The 16,979-nt window shown below is 44.3% G+C and overlaps 1 protein-coding gene across 1 annotated transcript in view; it reads right to left on the reverse strand.

The window, feature by feature from the left end:
* The window catches only part of LOC137522303 (uncharacterized), an 86,374-nt gene that overhangs the window by 41,436 nt on the left and 27,959 nt on the right, over nt 1-16,979 (reverse strand). The window contains exon 3 of the mRNA XM_068242335.1: nt 6,660-6,812. Within this exon, the coding sequence (XP_068098436.1) occupies nt 6,660-6,812 (153 nt within the window). The remainder of the gene's footprint in view (nt 1-6,659; nt 6,813-16,979) is intronic.

Below are 16,979 nucleotides of genomic sequence, written 5' to 3' on the forward strand. Positions count from 1 at the left end.
TAGGGTTATAAAGTGGCCGGAGCTAACACCAGCCAAATACATACACGGGCAATGCCGGGTCATCAATGGGAGGAGACAAATACAAATTTCACTGGGAAAATGTAAACTGCAGCTATTCTTACACTGTTAATGGCAGGGTTTTTAAACTTTGCACAGTTGGTCACTGGGTGACTGGGATTAATATTCAGAAAAGTGGGTGGAGCCTACAAAATTAGGCTTCACCTATTGCTTTTCAATGGGAATATTTAATTGCTACCATTCTTGCACTGTTAATGGCACAGGCCTCAAACCTGGTACAGTTGGTTATTGGGTGACTGGGGTTCAAATTCAGAAAAGGGTGTGGAGCCACAAACAGCCAATCAGATTTTTTCATTTCAATGCAAATTATTGATACCAAAGACCGCAAAGCTCACAAACTTGGTCAGTGAGTAATTGTGTGTTAAGGCTAGAAAAATTATGCAGAGTCAACACCAGCCAAATACATACCCGGGCAACGCCGGGCAATCAGCTAGTACTGAATATAAATGCCACCAGATAAACGATGAGAATACAATAGCCAATTACAGCGACAAGTGGTCCACTGATGCTTGATATAGATGATAAGATGGATTCCTGTTGCGACTGGACAGTGAATTAAGCCTAATGACCGTGTTCAAATCTTATTATCTATGCTGAAATGCAAAAGGACAGCATTCATCTTGCAGTTATACTGACAGTGAATACTGACAGTGAGTCAACCATATATTTTGCTGTTATACTGATATTGAATACCAACAGTGAACCATTTGTTTATGGCTGTTTAAAAGCCTGTCATCTGAGTTGAAATGCAAAAAGGACAGTTTCCAGCTTGCTGTTATCTGTGCATAGCTTTCAAATTGATGAATGTACTACTTATGCGTTTGATGAAAGACGCATGCTTGCATACTTGGAGAAACTGTATTTATATGACCTAAGGGGGAAGATTGCCATCTGTGTTGAAATACAAAAGGACAGTTTCCGGCTTGCTGTTATCTGTGCAAAGCTCTCAAATTGACGCATGTTTGCTTACTAGGAGAAACTGTATCTATATGACCTAAGGGTAAAGATTGCAGCATATAGCTTGGATGTTATTGGACAATATGTGAGATGAATCTCAATGATTTGAAGCATGTTATTTAAAGTGGTACCACGTCCTTTTTCTCTCTTTTTTGTGCGCATGCACTTTTTTGCCTTACTATAACAACATTAGCAGTCCAGCTATAGGTAGCTATACAGTTTACAGTGTAGCTAAGGTTAGATGTAGTCCAGCAATATTTTGGGCTTTCCTACCTTGCCTAGTGTAACTATAGTGGTCCCACACTTGTTTTTGATTGGTAGCTAATCGGTGTCCGCCTACATTTCGATCACATTGGTCTCTATAATTTTTGTATTGTTACCTCTGTGAGTGTGTATCATTCTCTTTTTTACCTGGCTACAGGGATTAATGATACTGTGGTCCGAAATACCTCACATACTTAACCTCCTTGCCGGTTATCCCGAGCTCAGCTCGGGGTAACCTGCGCAGGAGGATTTCTCAGGCCCCGCTGGGCCGATTTGCATAATTTTTTCCCCTACACGCAGCTAGCACTTTGCTAGCTGCATGTGGTACGCGATCGCCGCCGCCACCCGCCGATTCACCGCTACCTGCCGTGCCGAAAAGCCCCCCCCCCCCGCCCCAGACCCCTGCGCAGCCTGGCCAATCAGGGCCAGGCAGCGCTGAGGGGTGGATCGGGATTCGGCGACGTCATCCCGCCCCGTCGCCATGGCGACCGGGGAAGCCCTGCAGGAAATCCCGTTCTGAACAGGATTTCCTGCTTACTCTGATCGCCGAAGGCGATCGGAGTGGGTGGGGGGATGCCGCCGCTCAGTGGCTATCATGTAGCGAGCCCTGGGCTCGCTACATGATTTAAAAAAAAAATATAAAAAAAGTTCTGCGCTGCCTCCTTGCCGGTGGGAATTAGACCAGCAAGGAGGTTAATTAGAGGGACATGAATGTACCAATATAGGTCTATTTATGGCTGGGTTTTAATGGGTTAAAGAGAACCCGAGGTGTGTTTAAAGAATGTTATCTGCATACAGAAGCTGGAACTGCCTATACAGCCCAGCCTCTGTTGCTATCCCAAACCCCACTAAGGTCCCCCTGCACTCTGCAATCCCTAATAAATCACAGCCGTGCTGTGAGGCTGTGTTTACATCTGTAGTGTCAGTCTCAGCTGCTCCCCTGCCTCCTGCATAGCTCTGGTCCCTGCCCCCGTCCCTTCCCTCCAATCAGCAGGGAGGGAAGGGATGCAGGCGGGGACTGGAGTTCTGCAGGAGGCGGGGAGAGCAGCAGACTGACACTATAGAGATAAACACAGCCAGCTCTGACAAGCTGTTTGTCAGCAGCGTGGCTGTGATTTATGAGGGATTGCAGAGTGCAGGGGGACCTTAGGGTGGTTTGGGATAGCAACAGAGGCTGGGCTGTATAGGCAGATCCAGCCTCTGTATGCAGATAATATTCTTCAAACCCACCTCGGGTTCTCTATAAGGGGTGGGGTTTTGGTCGATGATAGCAATCGCTTGAGTTGTGCAAATTGACAATTTATAGATATTCTATTCAATAAAGATTTTCCTATTTTTTGAACTAATATTTTGCAGTTCATGGACTGTCATTTTTGAATTGGTAGTGTGCAGTAATATGCTGGTCTGTGGCCGTGTGTGTGTTTTTTGATGGTGCTGTACACAAGAGCCTGCTGCACACTGAATAGGGACTGTCTACAAATCTTTGCCTGCAAAGCTTTGCATGACTCCTTATCAGTGGCTGAGCAGTTGCCGTCATTAGAACAATTGGGCAGAGAGCAGAACGTTTTTTTCACTCCATGTCCTTAGTTGTCAGTCTCTCAGGACAGGGCTCCTCTGCAGCTGCATCCCTTGCAGGGTCTATTGTTACGCCCATGTGTTGAAGTTCAAATATTTATTTAGCAGGTAATTGCCAAATTTGTATGTCCTCTGCCCCATACCCCATACAGAAGCTGAAATTCATATATTTATTTGTCATGTGACAAGCCGACGGTGTGTAACATGATGCTGCTGTGGCCATGGAAACCTGACGCTGGATTAGGTGAGTTAACCCTCTACCTTAACCTCCCTGGCATTATGATTATTTCCAGATTTAGGATCTAAAAGACATGAAACTTTTTCACAAGCTTTTAGACCCTTAAAAAAAATACCACAGAGAGATCTGCAGCCGCTCCTGCATATAACTCACTCAGGTACGGGATTTCTGCTCTGAGCTGCAGATTTACATCCCGAGCCTGACTCAGGATTACTGCTAAGGAGGTGTACCTTCTCAACTCTGCAGGGAGAGAGAAAAAGAGGAGAGAAATGCAGTCTGCAGCCTGCGGCCCGGGTCGAGCAAAGTTTGCCCAGCCCTGATCTAGAGGCTTCCCTCTCCTTAGGTAAGTATGTGTTTTTGTACTCGAAGTTAGTCTTGGGGTTATATTAACGTCAAACTTCAACTGCTATAAGTTTTTAAAAGAAACTTGAGTGGAGTGCATTAAAACAGTGCGCTGTAATGAATAGCGGAGATGCCGCAGCGCGGTCTGGCAGGGGGGCGGCTGTCTCCGCGTTCAGACCGGCGGTTTCCACACAGCAACATGTGTCTGGTTTGCCTGGACCTTCTAGTGCACACAGATGGAGAGCTACGCGCGCGTGCGCCAGGATACAGGACCTTTATGCCAGCAGGAGAGGTATCAGCTGATCCCAGTGGAACTCCTGATTGGCTGAGTGGCTGGGGGCGGCACTGCACAGCGCTGTAGTATATATAGATCTTGCATGTCAGTTGCTGGTTGTCTCCTGTTGCGAATACTAACGTGTGAGCACTCAGACCTCAGTCAGATCCTACAGTGTGTTAGAACCAGTTTCAACACTTAGCCAGATTCTGCTCTTGATGCTTACTTTGTCATTACGGTGTTATACTTTAGATCAGTTCCGGGGTGTTGAGACCAAGGACCTCACATCCAAGCATAGGATTGCTGTGTTATTACTGTGTTATACTTTAGACCAGTTCCAGGGTGTTGAGACCAAGGACCTCACACCCAAGCATAGGATACTGTGTTATTCTTTAGACTAGTTCCCGGGTGTCGAGACCAAGGACCTCACACCTCAGACTAGGATTGTGCTTATATCTGTTATGACCTCTGGCTCTGTTGACCTCTCTCTTGCTTTCTGATTCGGTACCTGTGCCTATCTGTCTACCAGTTGCCAACCTTGCCTGTACCCGGTTACCGAATCAGCCTCCTGTCTCTGTACCTTATCTGCTCGTGTGTTGCCGACCTGGCCTGTCTGACCCTTCTGGCTGTCACTCATCCCTCGAGTGGTCAGTCTGTCTGTACTACCCGTGACACTAATCCACCAGGTGTCAGTTAGCTGCAAGGACCTCCTGCTCCTAAGAGACTCCTTCTTGCAGTTCAGTCAGTGGCCTCTATCCCATAGGAGTCCACTGGCTGCAGTACAGTCTGATTCCAAAATTCATCTGGGAATCCTTGGCTGCAGTACAGTCTGATTCCCAGTCCATCAGGGAATCACTGGCTGCAAGATTATCTCCATCCACCTCTTAAAGAGATAGTTCCTGCACAGCCAGAGGCCACCTGCTCCTCAGGTGATCACTGGCTGTAGTAGTATCTGTGCCTCCTGCTCCACGGGAGATAGCCTACAGTTGCACCAAGCACTTACACTTCATTAGGTGTCCAGAGGTTAGTCATACTTGTATTATTGGTGATTCTGCAGATCATCCATAATCAGGTATACATCTGTATTGTTGGTGATACTGCAGATCATCAATAATCAGATACTCTCTGTGTGCTGACACCCATCGTTACATGCGCAGCTCAAAAATTCAACTCAATTGACAGGTCTCCACAAGCGAAGAAGTAACACGCAATGCTCCTTTTGCAACCCTACAGCTTTTTTGGTCTACTGCAATGACACATTCATTTTCATGGGGTTGGGGATCCCATTCCACTCGTATCTGGGAACGCTGGCTCCACATATGGTACATTTTGGAGTTATTACTCCCATTTCAGTGAATAGCTGACAGCAATGCAAAACAACTATCCTAGTGAAGCATATGGAGAGGATCAGTGAAAGATTAGGTAAACACCATAATTAAAACTGTATACCCTCGAATATAAGTCGACCTCGTGTATAAGTTGAGTCCAATATTTGACCCTCTTAAGCTGGAGTTTTTCTATTGACTCAAGTATAAGTCTACCCCACAAAGTTAATGGCTGCACTTGTGGTCCAGTAATAATAAACAGCTGCACTTGTGGACCAGGAGAGGTTAATGACTGTACTGCATACAGTATTGCAGCCACTAACCCCTCCTGTCCCTTAAAGCGGAATATAACCCAGCATTTCAACTTTGCTCTAAAACATTATTCACAGCATATTATATGCAACCAGCATTTTTTTTAACTAGACCAGCATTGGAAGGGTTACACACAGAGCTTTAAAGTTCCATGGAGAAAAATGCAGACGCATCCGAAGTTTAGATAAACACAGTTTAAGTAAACACAATGTAACAAGTGTGGAATGTGACACACACTCTCTGACTGTGCAGGAGCTGGAGGACAGCCAGAGAGTGTGTAACATTCACCACTTGTTACATTGTGTTTACTTAAATGTATCTATCTAAACGTCGGATGCGTCTGCATTTCTCTCCACGGAACTTTAAAGCTCTGTGTGTAACCCTTCCAATGCTGGTCTAGTAAAAAAAAATGCTGGTTGTATATAATATGCTGTAAATAATGTTTTAGAGCAGAGTTGAAATGCTGCGTTATATTACGCTTTAAGTGCAGCTAATAACTCCTCCAGGTCTCCAAGTTCAGCAATGGTTCACCCCCCATCCTGCAGCATAGTATTTTCCCCCTGCCCCTTTCCTTGTTAATTGTTGTGGCCAGGACTTTCAGACCTGTGCTTTCTTGCCATTTCCTTTATCAAAAATGTGTCACTTACCACTGGGTAAATTGCTGCAAATGGGAATGTCAGTGATTGTACACACATTTACTCAATGCTGCCGGTGGCTCCATGTATAAGTCGACGCTAGTACGTTTATTTAGTGAGTCAGACCTACATTTTTAGACTTATAGTCGAGTATATACTGTAATAGTGCAGATAGCTAAACGGCATGAAATATTTAGAGAGGACTTAAAGAGACTCTGAAGCGAGAATAAATCTCGCTTCAGAGCTCAAAGTTAGCAGGGGCACGTGCAACACTTGGTCGCCGACTTGGTCGCTCCTGGAGGCAGGGCTAACCGCCGCAGTCCTGCCTCCAGTCGCGTCTATCAGCGGCGCATCGCCGCCTCTCCCCCACCCCTCTCAGTGAAGGAAGACTGAGAGGGGCGGGGGAGAGGCGGAGATACGCGGCTGACAGATGCGCGTGGGGCAGGGCTGCGGCGGTTAGCCCTGCCCCAACCAGGAAGCGATCCCCCGCTGCACCGAGGGGATTTGGGGGATCAGGGACCCCCGTTAAGCTGCGGGATAGCGGCAGTTTAGCAGGGGCACACATGCCCCTGCTATTTATGAGGTTTTAGACTCTCTTTAATACACAACGTTTTAGGCAAATTTAAAATATTCTTTAAAATAAAAAAAGTATCCCTTACACACTGGTACTTGAGGCGTGCACCCGTCTTCACTGCAACAGGTGATACTATATGCAACTTTCAATCCCGGAGTGGTAATGCTCTCTCTTGTACCGCATTCCTCCTTACTTGGCAGGCAGGTCTTGTGTAGAAAAACTTCTGATGTTCCATCATCTGTAAAAAGGAAGGAAAATGAAATGTTATTTTTTATTTATTATTAATTTTTAAGCACTTATAAGCAGAACACTTTCTGGAAAAAATATAATTTCTACGGAGACAAGCAGAAGTTTTCTTTATCTGCACTAAGCATTGTAAGGGTCGGTTCACACGTGATGCAAGTCTAAACTGCGTTAAACAACGGCCATGGCGTTCAAATAAGTGGACAGATAACAGCATGATCCTTTTCCGTCGTTTGCACAAACGCTGCGCTCAATCCTGTCTTTTCCCATCATCCTGGGTGCTACATGTAGCATCCAGAACTGGCTAACTGTGGTGCGTCTGTGTCCCCCTGTGGGAAGGTCAAAAGGCAATGATGGGAATTGCTATCGAAGGTTGCCAAATGCTTTTCTTTTTGCTAGCAGAAAAGCATTTGACTGAGATGCTGGGTGGCTGCTTCAGATGCTCATCTGAACCAGCCCTTTAACCATTTCAGCCCACGGGGATTTTTCACCTTATGCATGTCAGAATCCGCTCTGCTGGTCTCGATTCTCTGGGCTGTGTTGTTTCCTATGCAGCTAGCATAGTTCAGTCCAGGGAAAAGAGACCTTTCTGTCAGTTTGAAAGGCTGACTGATTTGCATCCACTTGTCATGCAAATTGCTTGTATGCTTCCTTTGAGAATTTCTAGTACAAATGTCACTTCCTCCCAGAATTCCTCGCTCGACATAGTTTCTGATTAGGGAAACGTACCTTGGAGCCTCAGCCTTTTTTTGTATCTTGTGGCGAATATTCTAGTGTAGTTATTATTGGGGAGTGCACTTTGCATTTCCTATAGTGCAGTCAGGTTCTGTTTTATTTATACTGTTTATTCCTGTTCTGTCTTGTCCTGTCCTGTCACCTGCGGTGGTTGACAGTGAATCATTTGGTCTCACTCCTAGATCGCATTCACCCTAGCGGTAGAGGCGGTGGATCTCCCTTGTCTGTATCTTGGAGTATAACCTTAGCTGCGGTTGCTACTGGTTACTCCTTCAGTCTGTCTTGTCTAGCACGAACGCTTGCTGTTGTCTGGGGTGAGGCAACCGATTAGCAAGCGTTTGCGTTATTTGTCTGTCGTCATTTTTTGTGTTCAACTGTTAGTCAGGGTTGGTACGTTTTGACACTGTTGCACTTAACGTGCGGTGGCTGTACTGTTAACGCGCTTGTCTCGGTTACGCATATTGTGCGGGGCCCGCGTTTAGCTAGTTCTTTTGTTATTTTCCTTGGCATTCAGATTGTGGTTATTTGCTGTGTCTTCTTCACTCAATTCATGCTCTGTCTTTGCTCAGTCTTGTGTTGCTGATAACAATTGCCTTTCTTGCGATTAGCTTTCTCACTCTGGCTTGCTATGATGTGATATGTCTACCGTCGCGGGGTCGCGACTAGATTGGTAGACATTCATATTGTCTGTCCCTGTTTTTGCTTTCTTCTGAGTTGTTACTTTATATTGCTCAGTGTTGCTCAATCGTGCAATTTCAATCTGGCATCTGTGGCGGTACAGAGGACTTGTTCCTTGTGCTCCACAGCTCCATCTGCTGGTTGGAATTCTCCTCTATAAATCTATACTGGGTGCTTTGCTTCTGTGACTGCGGCGATTTCCTTCTGCTTCAGCGCACATGGTGTGCGCTAACTGGAAATCGCCTGCAGATCATTACAATGCATCAGAGCAATTTTCCCCTCCCATTCATTCGGTAATAACGTTATCACTACTTATCACAATTTATTGATCTATATCTTGTTTTTTCCACCACTAATTAGGCTTTATTTTGGTGGTACATTTTGCTAAGAATTATTTTTTTATAAATGCATTTTAACAGGATTAATAAGAAAAACATTGAAAAAAATTCATGATTTCTCCGTTTTTGGCCATTATAGCTTTAAAATAATCCACGCTACCATAATTAAAACCTATGTATTTTATTTGCCCGTTTGTCTCAGTTATGACACCATTAAAATTCTGTCCCTATCACAATGTATGGCGCCAATATTTTATTTGGAAATAAAGGTGCATTTTTTTCCGTTTTGTGTCAATCACTATTTGCAAGCTTATAATTAAAAAAAAATGTTTGTAGTCTACCCCCTTCACATGCAGATTTAAAAAGTTCAGACCCTTAGGTAACTATCTATGTCTTTTTTTTTTTTAATTATAATATTTTTTTTCCATAAAAAAATTATTTGGGTAACATTTGGTGTGGGAAATAAACAGTTCATTTTTAATGTTAAGATGGCCACTTTGAATTTTTTTTCCCTCCTGTTGGTTCTCGCTAAGTGGAAGCACGAGGGGGATGCGGACATTTTTCCGAGCAGAAGGACTGAAGCCTCTTGTAAGAGCGCTTCGGTTTTTCTGCTGGGGAGACGGATCGGTGATCGGGAACCATGTTCCCGTTCACTGATCCCAGGGCAACCGGGGGACACCACGGGGGCGCGCCTGGGATCACGCACCGGAGCACGCCGAAGCGCGGCACCGCAGCAGAGCAGACACCCGGACGTGAGCATCACGTCTAGGCTGCAGAAATAGTTAATAAGTCATCTTTTTTTTTTTTTTTACCAATGCTGGCCACACACACAAACACACACATACCATATTTACTCATCTTGAGATCCTGGGGCATTTGTTCTCCAGTTCCTCCTAAGGGCCTTTGTTCTTCTATTCCTCCAAAAGTGTGATGACCCTCGACATTATAGTAGAATTTCCCCCTTCCAAAGTTTCCTCCTCTATTCTTGTGGCCAATGACTACTTAACGATTAGTGTTGGGAGTAATGACTCATAATTTATAGCAAGTTGTGATTATGACCCTTAATTATACACTACAACATTTTAGTCATAGCTCATAAATAATCCTTCACAATTATAAATTATGACTTTGAGTCCAATTATAATTACATTCGTAATTCTGGAAATGAGTCATAATTCCGATTACCAGTACATTACAGAAGTGTTTTTTAATTTAATTTTTGTTACTTTTAGACCAATCAGAATATCACTAGCAACCAATAGGAATGAGCTAAACTCTGGGCCCACCCCTCTATATACAAGGCGGATGGAATTTTGGGCTAACGCTTTGCAGTGACTCAGTACTGTGTGGAGAAGTTGTGTTGGAGAGAGCAGTGCTGTTTATTTACAATTTGCGATTACTTGAAGACTAATTGTACCTGTAAACATTAGCTTTGTGATTCAGTTAGAGAGTTAGCTCATTGCACTAGTGTAATAAAGTGATAGTGTGTAGTCAGTTGCAGTTTTGAGACAGGGATTTCCTATATTAGCATAGTAGTACTAGTAGTTAGGGATGGGGGGGCTTAGTTTTTCACTGAGATAGCTTCGTTAATCTCACTGTAAGGCTTGCAAGGCTATGTTCACTATCAGTCTCTATGCCCCAATCTATTGCTGTGACTCTGAGCCCAGCCCACGGTCTTCACCTATAGACAAGCCCTTGCGTGAACAGGACACTAGATTTGTCTCCTGACTACAGTTACCCCCAGGTCTTAATGTGCAAGGCATACCTACTGAAGTAGAGTGACAATAACCCACCAGAGTCCCACTGGAGCTATTATCACACAGTTCAAGTTCAAAGGATGTAAGTACGGGATTAGTGCTGCTCAGATATTCCTTTTCAAAATTCGGACCCAATTCGGAACCGGATACCCAGATATCCGATCTGGGTCGGATATCCGATTTCAAAATTTTCCAATCCAAATCCGATTCGGATATCCGACCTCAGCATCCGGGGTATCTGGCCGGATTCGGATATCTGGATAGAAAAACCGTAACTGGCCTTTAAATTGCTTTAAAAATGTTTTTTTTTGTGTAAATGAGGCATGTAGCATCCTTATTCTTTAAAGGGAAACACTAATTGATGATGTGGGAACTTAACATTCCCTACCCCCCCCCCCAAAAAATGGCTGTCAATTAACATCAGGCCTAGGTTACAGACAGCGGTCGTGCAGCCCACATTGTGTCCAAAGTCCAACCGCACAACTGGGACATGAAAGTTTTCAGCCAAGACACCTCCAAAAAATTACGCAGCAATTGTGTTTTGGGTTAAATATAGGTGGTATCAGTGGCCTGTGGCACCCTGGCGGTGGGAGCTGGCAGCAGGAGCAGGGCAATGCAGCAGCAGCAGTAGCATGTGTAACGTGTGCCAGGAGCATGCCGGATGTGTCACGTGGCACTTGGCACGTGGCACTTGACACGTGGCACGTGGCATGTGTCACGTGGCACTTGGCATGTGCCATGTGCCAAGTGCCATGTGCCACATGCCAAGTGCCACGTGACACGTGCCACGTGCCAAGTGACACGTGCCAAGTACCACGTGCCAAGTGCCAATGGCCATGTGCCAAGTGCCACGTGCCGAGTGACAGTCAGACAGCAGAGGAGAAGACACTAAATGTGTCACTCTGGCACTGCTCAGCAGCACAGTAGTTCTGTAGTAAGCTAACACAGTAGTACTACTACTCTAACAACTACTAGCACTGACTGCAGTACTACAGTACTAACTACACAATAACACAGTAATCCTATCCCCTAATCCCTAACCTATACCTATACTGTAGCTAGCTAAGGCTAATAGCTGGCCAGCAGGCAGCAGCTGGCCTGATCTGTGCACAGCACACACACAGATACAAAGCAGCCAGCTGCAGCAGCCCTGCAGCACAGCACTCACTCTGACTGTCACACAATGAAATCAAGCTAATTAACAATACAACAATAGTTTAGTTTATAGTGAAGGGGTTAATCACTGAACAGCTTTAGGTTTATCACTGTATACAGCACTGCTAGGCCAGCAGCACTGCAGCATGTCTCTCAGTGACTGAGCAGTCAAACAGGATGAGTTTTCTCATCATGGCACCCAAAGGGGGGCTGGCCAGGGTTCCCTTCTGTGATTGGGTGCCAGGGCTTAGACTGGGAGCCCTCTGATTGGCTCAATGAGGTCAGGTGGGGCTGGCTAAGGTTCCCTTCTGTGATTGGTTGCTAGGGCTTCTGCTGGGAGCCCTCTGATTGGCTCAATGATGTCATCTCCTTAGTTACAGTATTCGGATCCGGATATCCGCCGGATATCTGGGGTATGCAACCAAATATCTGGATTTGGGCCCAGGTATCCGGAATCCGAATCCAGTCAGTTAGCTGAAAAAAGTTTGGATATCCGGGTTACCCCGGATTAGTTAGTCAGCTGACAATTGTTTACCTCTGCGAAGGGCCTACTGGGAAAGCACCCACCGCCTATCAGAATGTGTGGCCTGTGTTCCCGAAGCTGCGTCATCAGTGGGGAACAAGCGCTGAGACCTGGTAACAGTCTCAACCCGGTTCTCGGCTTTACCATGAGTAACCATATGTAACGTAACTAAGTTTTTTACACTCAGTAATATTATACACTAGCTGGACGCCCGGCGTTGCCCGGGTATGTATTTGGCTAGTGTTGGCTCTGCCCACTTTTCCTAACCCTAACACACAATTACTTAATGACCAAGTATGTGAGCTTTGCGGTCTTTGGCATCAATAATTTGCAATGAAATAAAATGAATCTGATTGGCTGTGGCTCCACCCCTTTTCTGAATTTGAACCCCAATCACCCAATGGCCAACTGTACCAGGTACAGATGATTAACAGTGCAATAATGGCAGCAATTAAATATTCCCCTTAAAAATTTTCTGAATATTAATCCCAGTCACCCAGTGACCAACTGTGCAAAGTTTGCGAACCCTACCATTAGCAGTGTAAGAATGGCTGCAGTTTACATTTGCACAATGAAATTTGTATTTTTCTCCACCCACTTATTTCCTAACATTGTTCAGGTATGTATTTGGCTGGTGTTGGCTCCACCTACTATTTCTAACCCTAACACACAATTACTCAATAACCAAGTTTGTGAGCTTTGAGTTTTTTGGCATCAATAATTTGCATTGAGATTAAACAAATCTGATTGGCTGTTTGTGGCTCCACCCCTTTGTCTGAATTTTAACCCCAGTCACCCAATGACCAACTGTACCAGGTTTAAGGCTTGTGCCATTAACAGTGCAAGAATGGTAGCAATTACATATTCCTCTTGAAAATCAATAGGTGAATTTTGATTGGCTTTTGTAGGCTCCACCCACTTCTCTGAATATTAATCCCAGTCACCCAGTGACCAATTGTGCAAAGTTTGAGAACCCTACCATTAAAAGTGTAAGAATTGCTGCAGTTTACATTTTCTCAGTGAAATTTGCATTTGTCTCCGCCTACTGATGACCCGGCATTTCCCGATTATGTATTTTGCAGGTGCTGGCTGCGCCCACTTTTCCTAACCCTAACATACAATTAATCAATTACTCAATGACCAAGTTTGTGAGCTTTGCGGTCTTTGGCATCAATAACCTGCATTAAAATGAAAACAACTCATATTGGCTGTTTGTGGCTCCACCCCCTTTTATAAATTTAAACTCCAGTCACCCAATGATCAACTGTACCAGGTTTGAGCCTTTAACAGTGCAAGAATGGCAGCAATGAAATATTCCCCTGAAAATCAATAGGTAATTTTTGATTGCCTTTTGTAGGTTTCACCCACTTTTCTGAATATTAACCCCAGTCACCCAGTAACCAACTGTGCAAAGTTTGAGAACCCTACCATTAACAGTGTAAGAATGACTGCTGTTTACATTTTCCCAGTAAAATTTGTATTTGTCTCCGCCCACTTATGACTCGGCGTTGCCCGCTTATGTATTTGGCTGGTGTTGGCTGTGCCCGTTTTTCTAACCCTAACGCACAATTAATCAATTACTCAATTACCAAGTTTGTAAGCTTTGTGGTGTTTGGCATCAATAATTTGCATTGGAATATAACAAATCTAAGTGGCTGTTTGTGGCTCCACCCCCTTTCTGAAATTGAACCCTAGTCACCCAATGATCAACTGTACCAGGTTTGAGGCTTGTGCCATTAACAGTCCAAAAATGGCAGCAATGTAAATATACCCCTTGAAAATCAATAGGTTAATTTTGATTGGCTTTTATAGACTCCACCCACTTTTCTGAATAACAATCCCAGTCACCCAATGACCAACTGTGCAAAGTTTGAGAACCCTACCATTAACAGTGTAAGAATGGCTGCTGTTTACATTTTGCCAGTAAAATGTGTATTTGTCTCCGCCCACTTATGACCCAGCATTGCCCATTTATGTATTTGGCTGGTGTTGGCTGTGCCTGCTTTTCTAACCCTAACACACAATTAATCAATTACCAAGTTTGTGATCTTTGCGGTGTTTGGCATCAATAATTTGCATTGAAATGAAACAAATTTAATTGGCTATCTGTGGCTCCACCCCCTTTCTGAAATTGAACCCTAGTCACCCAATGATCAACTGTACCAGGTTTGAGGCTTGTGCCATTAACAGTGCAAGAATGGCAGCAATGTAAATATTCCCCTTGAAAATCAATAGGTTAATTTTGATTGGCTTTTATAGACTCCACCCACCTTTCTGAATATTAATCCCAGACACCCAGCGACCAACTGTGCAAAGTTTGAGAACCCTTCCATTAACAGTGTAAGAATGGCTGCAGTTTACATTTTCCAGTGAAAGTTGTATTTGTCTCCGCCCCCTTTTTGGTTAGGGAAATAAAAAGTATCCTATACTTTATTCCAGGTAATGTACTATGTGTGTGCCAAATTTCATTCAAATCCGTTCAGCCGTTTTTGTGTGATCGAGTAACAAACATCCAAACATCCAAACATCCAAACATCCAAACATCCAAACTTTCCCATTTATTATATTAGTAGAATGCAAAAGTTTGGATGTTTGTTACTCGATCACCCAACAATGCCTGAACGGATTTGAATGAAATTTGGCACACACATAGTACATTACCTGGAATAACATATAGGTTACTTTTCGTACACATAATCGGGCGGAGCCAAATACAAATTTCACTGGGAGAATGTAAACTGCAGACATTCTTACACTGTTAATGGCAGGGTTCTCAAACTTAGCACAGTTGGTCACTGGGTGACTGGGATTAATATTCAGAAAAGTGGGTGGAGCCTACAAAAGCCAATCAAAATTCACCTATTGATTTTCAAGGGGAATATTTAATTGCTGTCTTTCTTGCACTGTTAATGACACAAGCCTCAAACCTAATACAGTTGGTCATTGGGTGACTGGGGTTCAAATTCAGAAAAGGGGGTGGAGCCACAACCAATGAGATTTTTTTTTTTCATTTTAATGCAAATTATTGATGCCAAAGACTGCAAAGCTCACAAACTAGGTCATTGAGTAATTGAGTAATTGTGTGTTAGGGTTGGAAAAAGTGGGTGGGGCCAACTCCAGCCAAACACATACACAGGCAATGCCGAGCCATCAGCTAGTAGTCTAAAGTTTGCTATTGTTTTAGACAGTTAGTATTACATGTGAAACATGAAAAATTTGAATATTGTGCAGAAGTCCATATATTTCAGAATATCAACTTAAAAGGTGAGACTAAAATGGGGGAGGGGAGGGAGGGAGACACGAGGAGATGTGGTGGTTGGGTTAGCGGAGGATGAACGGGGCAGCAGGGACACACTGGAGACAGAAGGGGACACACCGGGGACATTAGGGGTTGTTTACTACCACAACCATGTGGCAGTATTATGACCAGTCTGCCACCAGTGATTCTTTTTGCATTCATTTTTGAAAAAATGTAAAATTTGACTTTTGAGCACAAATGCCATTGAAAAACATTTTGGCAAATTAGGTTTGGGATTTTTCAATTTTGTTTTTTTTTTTTCATTTTTTAACTAAAATAAACTATTTTCACACTTTTTGTGAAATTTCGCATTGGAAAGAAAATGTTTGCTTTGGCCATATTGCAAAAATACAATGTATTTTCATGATTTTTTTCTCGAAATCGAAAATAGCATTTTCGATGTGATAATTCCCAAGCAGCACTGTCTGTCCTGGATGTTTGCATCGCCGTATGAAAGATATGCCACTTCAAGGTGCAAAGAGGGAAAGTGCCTTTAAAGCTGTGAACTGGAGGCCTCCATTCTCACTTGAAGAACCACCACTGGAGGGACTTTGATAGGTCCAAGCAGTAGCAGACCAGTCAGAGCCATAGTACCACCATCCCGCCTTCAGCTGAACCACTCCATCAGCAGCAGCATCCAGCAGTAAACACAGCCAACCCTCCTCTGTTACCGCCATTGTTCCCTCTGAAATTGAGACTGATGATGCCAGCCAGTCTCATGAGCCTCCTTAGCACTCTTCACAGCTTCCCATGTTTTTTAGCAGCAGTCCTTGATCTGCGAGACTCTTCCTGCGATCAAGGTTCTGCCTTCTACCAACAGGAGCATCCTCAAGCTGAGCGGGATGCTGGCCCGTGGTATGTGTTCCCAGCTCCTGCCATACTCCCTTGTGGAGGAGGAGACCAATATGAAGGAACTGCAACGGCCAGATTTGTACTTTCCCATGCCCAAGGTCCGTCTGCCACCAACCGCCCCCCCCCCCCCCCAATATAATTCTGAACACCCTGACACTACAGTTATGTGTTTACCATGAGTCTTGACCTCAGACTTTGACCTCTGTACTGCTATTTCCATGGCCAGTTTTGATCTTATGCTGGGCATACATGTTTAGATCCGGCGGCTTGATTAGCCGCCGGATCAATTCCCGCTCGTCCCCGTGGACGCTTCCTTATCTTCCGCTCGATTTCCGCTATTGTCCGCCCACGGGTATCGAGCTGTGAATCGGTGCTCGGACATGCCGGAAATTATCAATCGAGCCATTAGCGGCTCGATTGATAAAAAAAAAAAATCTAACTATATGTGCCTAGCATTAGACTTTTTCCCCAACTCTGTCCTAACTACCGTTCGTCCAATCTCCACCAAGGATTTGTCTCTCCCTCTCCATGTTTTAGTGTTTGCCTTTTCATTATTATTGTCTCTGTAGGTGTTAATTCATGGGATGCAACCTGTTAGACCAGGCTTTCTCAACCAGGGTTCCCTGGAACCCCAGGGTTCCTTGAGTACTCTGCAGTGTATTCCTTGGCATGTTCCCCCATGGTGGGGGAAGTATAATAAAGCACACCATAATAGGTGGTACTGTAACAAGAAGCACTAAATGGGGGGCATCAGGAGACACTATAATAAGTAGCAGTGTAATGGGGGTTGTGAAATAAACAGCCACACATACTTTTAAAGACCCTG

This window comes from Hyperolius riggenbachi, chromosome 6 (genome assembly GCF_040937935.1).
Source record: "Hyperolius riggenbachi isolate aHypRig1 chromosome 6, aHypRig1.pri, whole genome shotgun sequence".
In the NCBI taxonomy this organism is placed as follows: Eukaryota; Metazoa; Chordata; class Amphibia; order Anura; family Hyperoliidae; genus Hyperolius; species Hyperolius riggenbachi.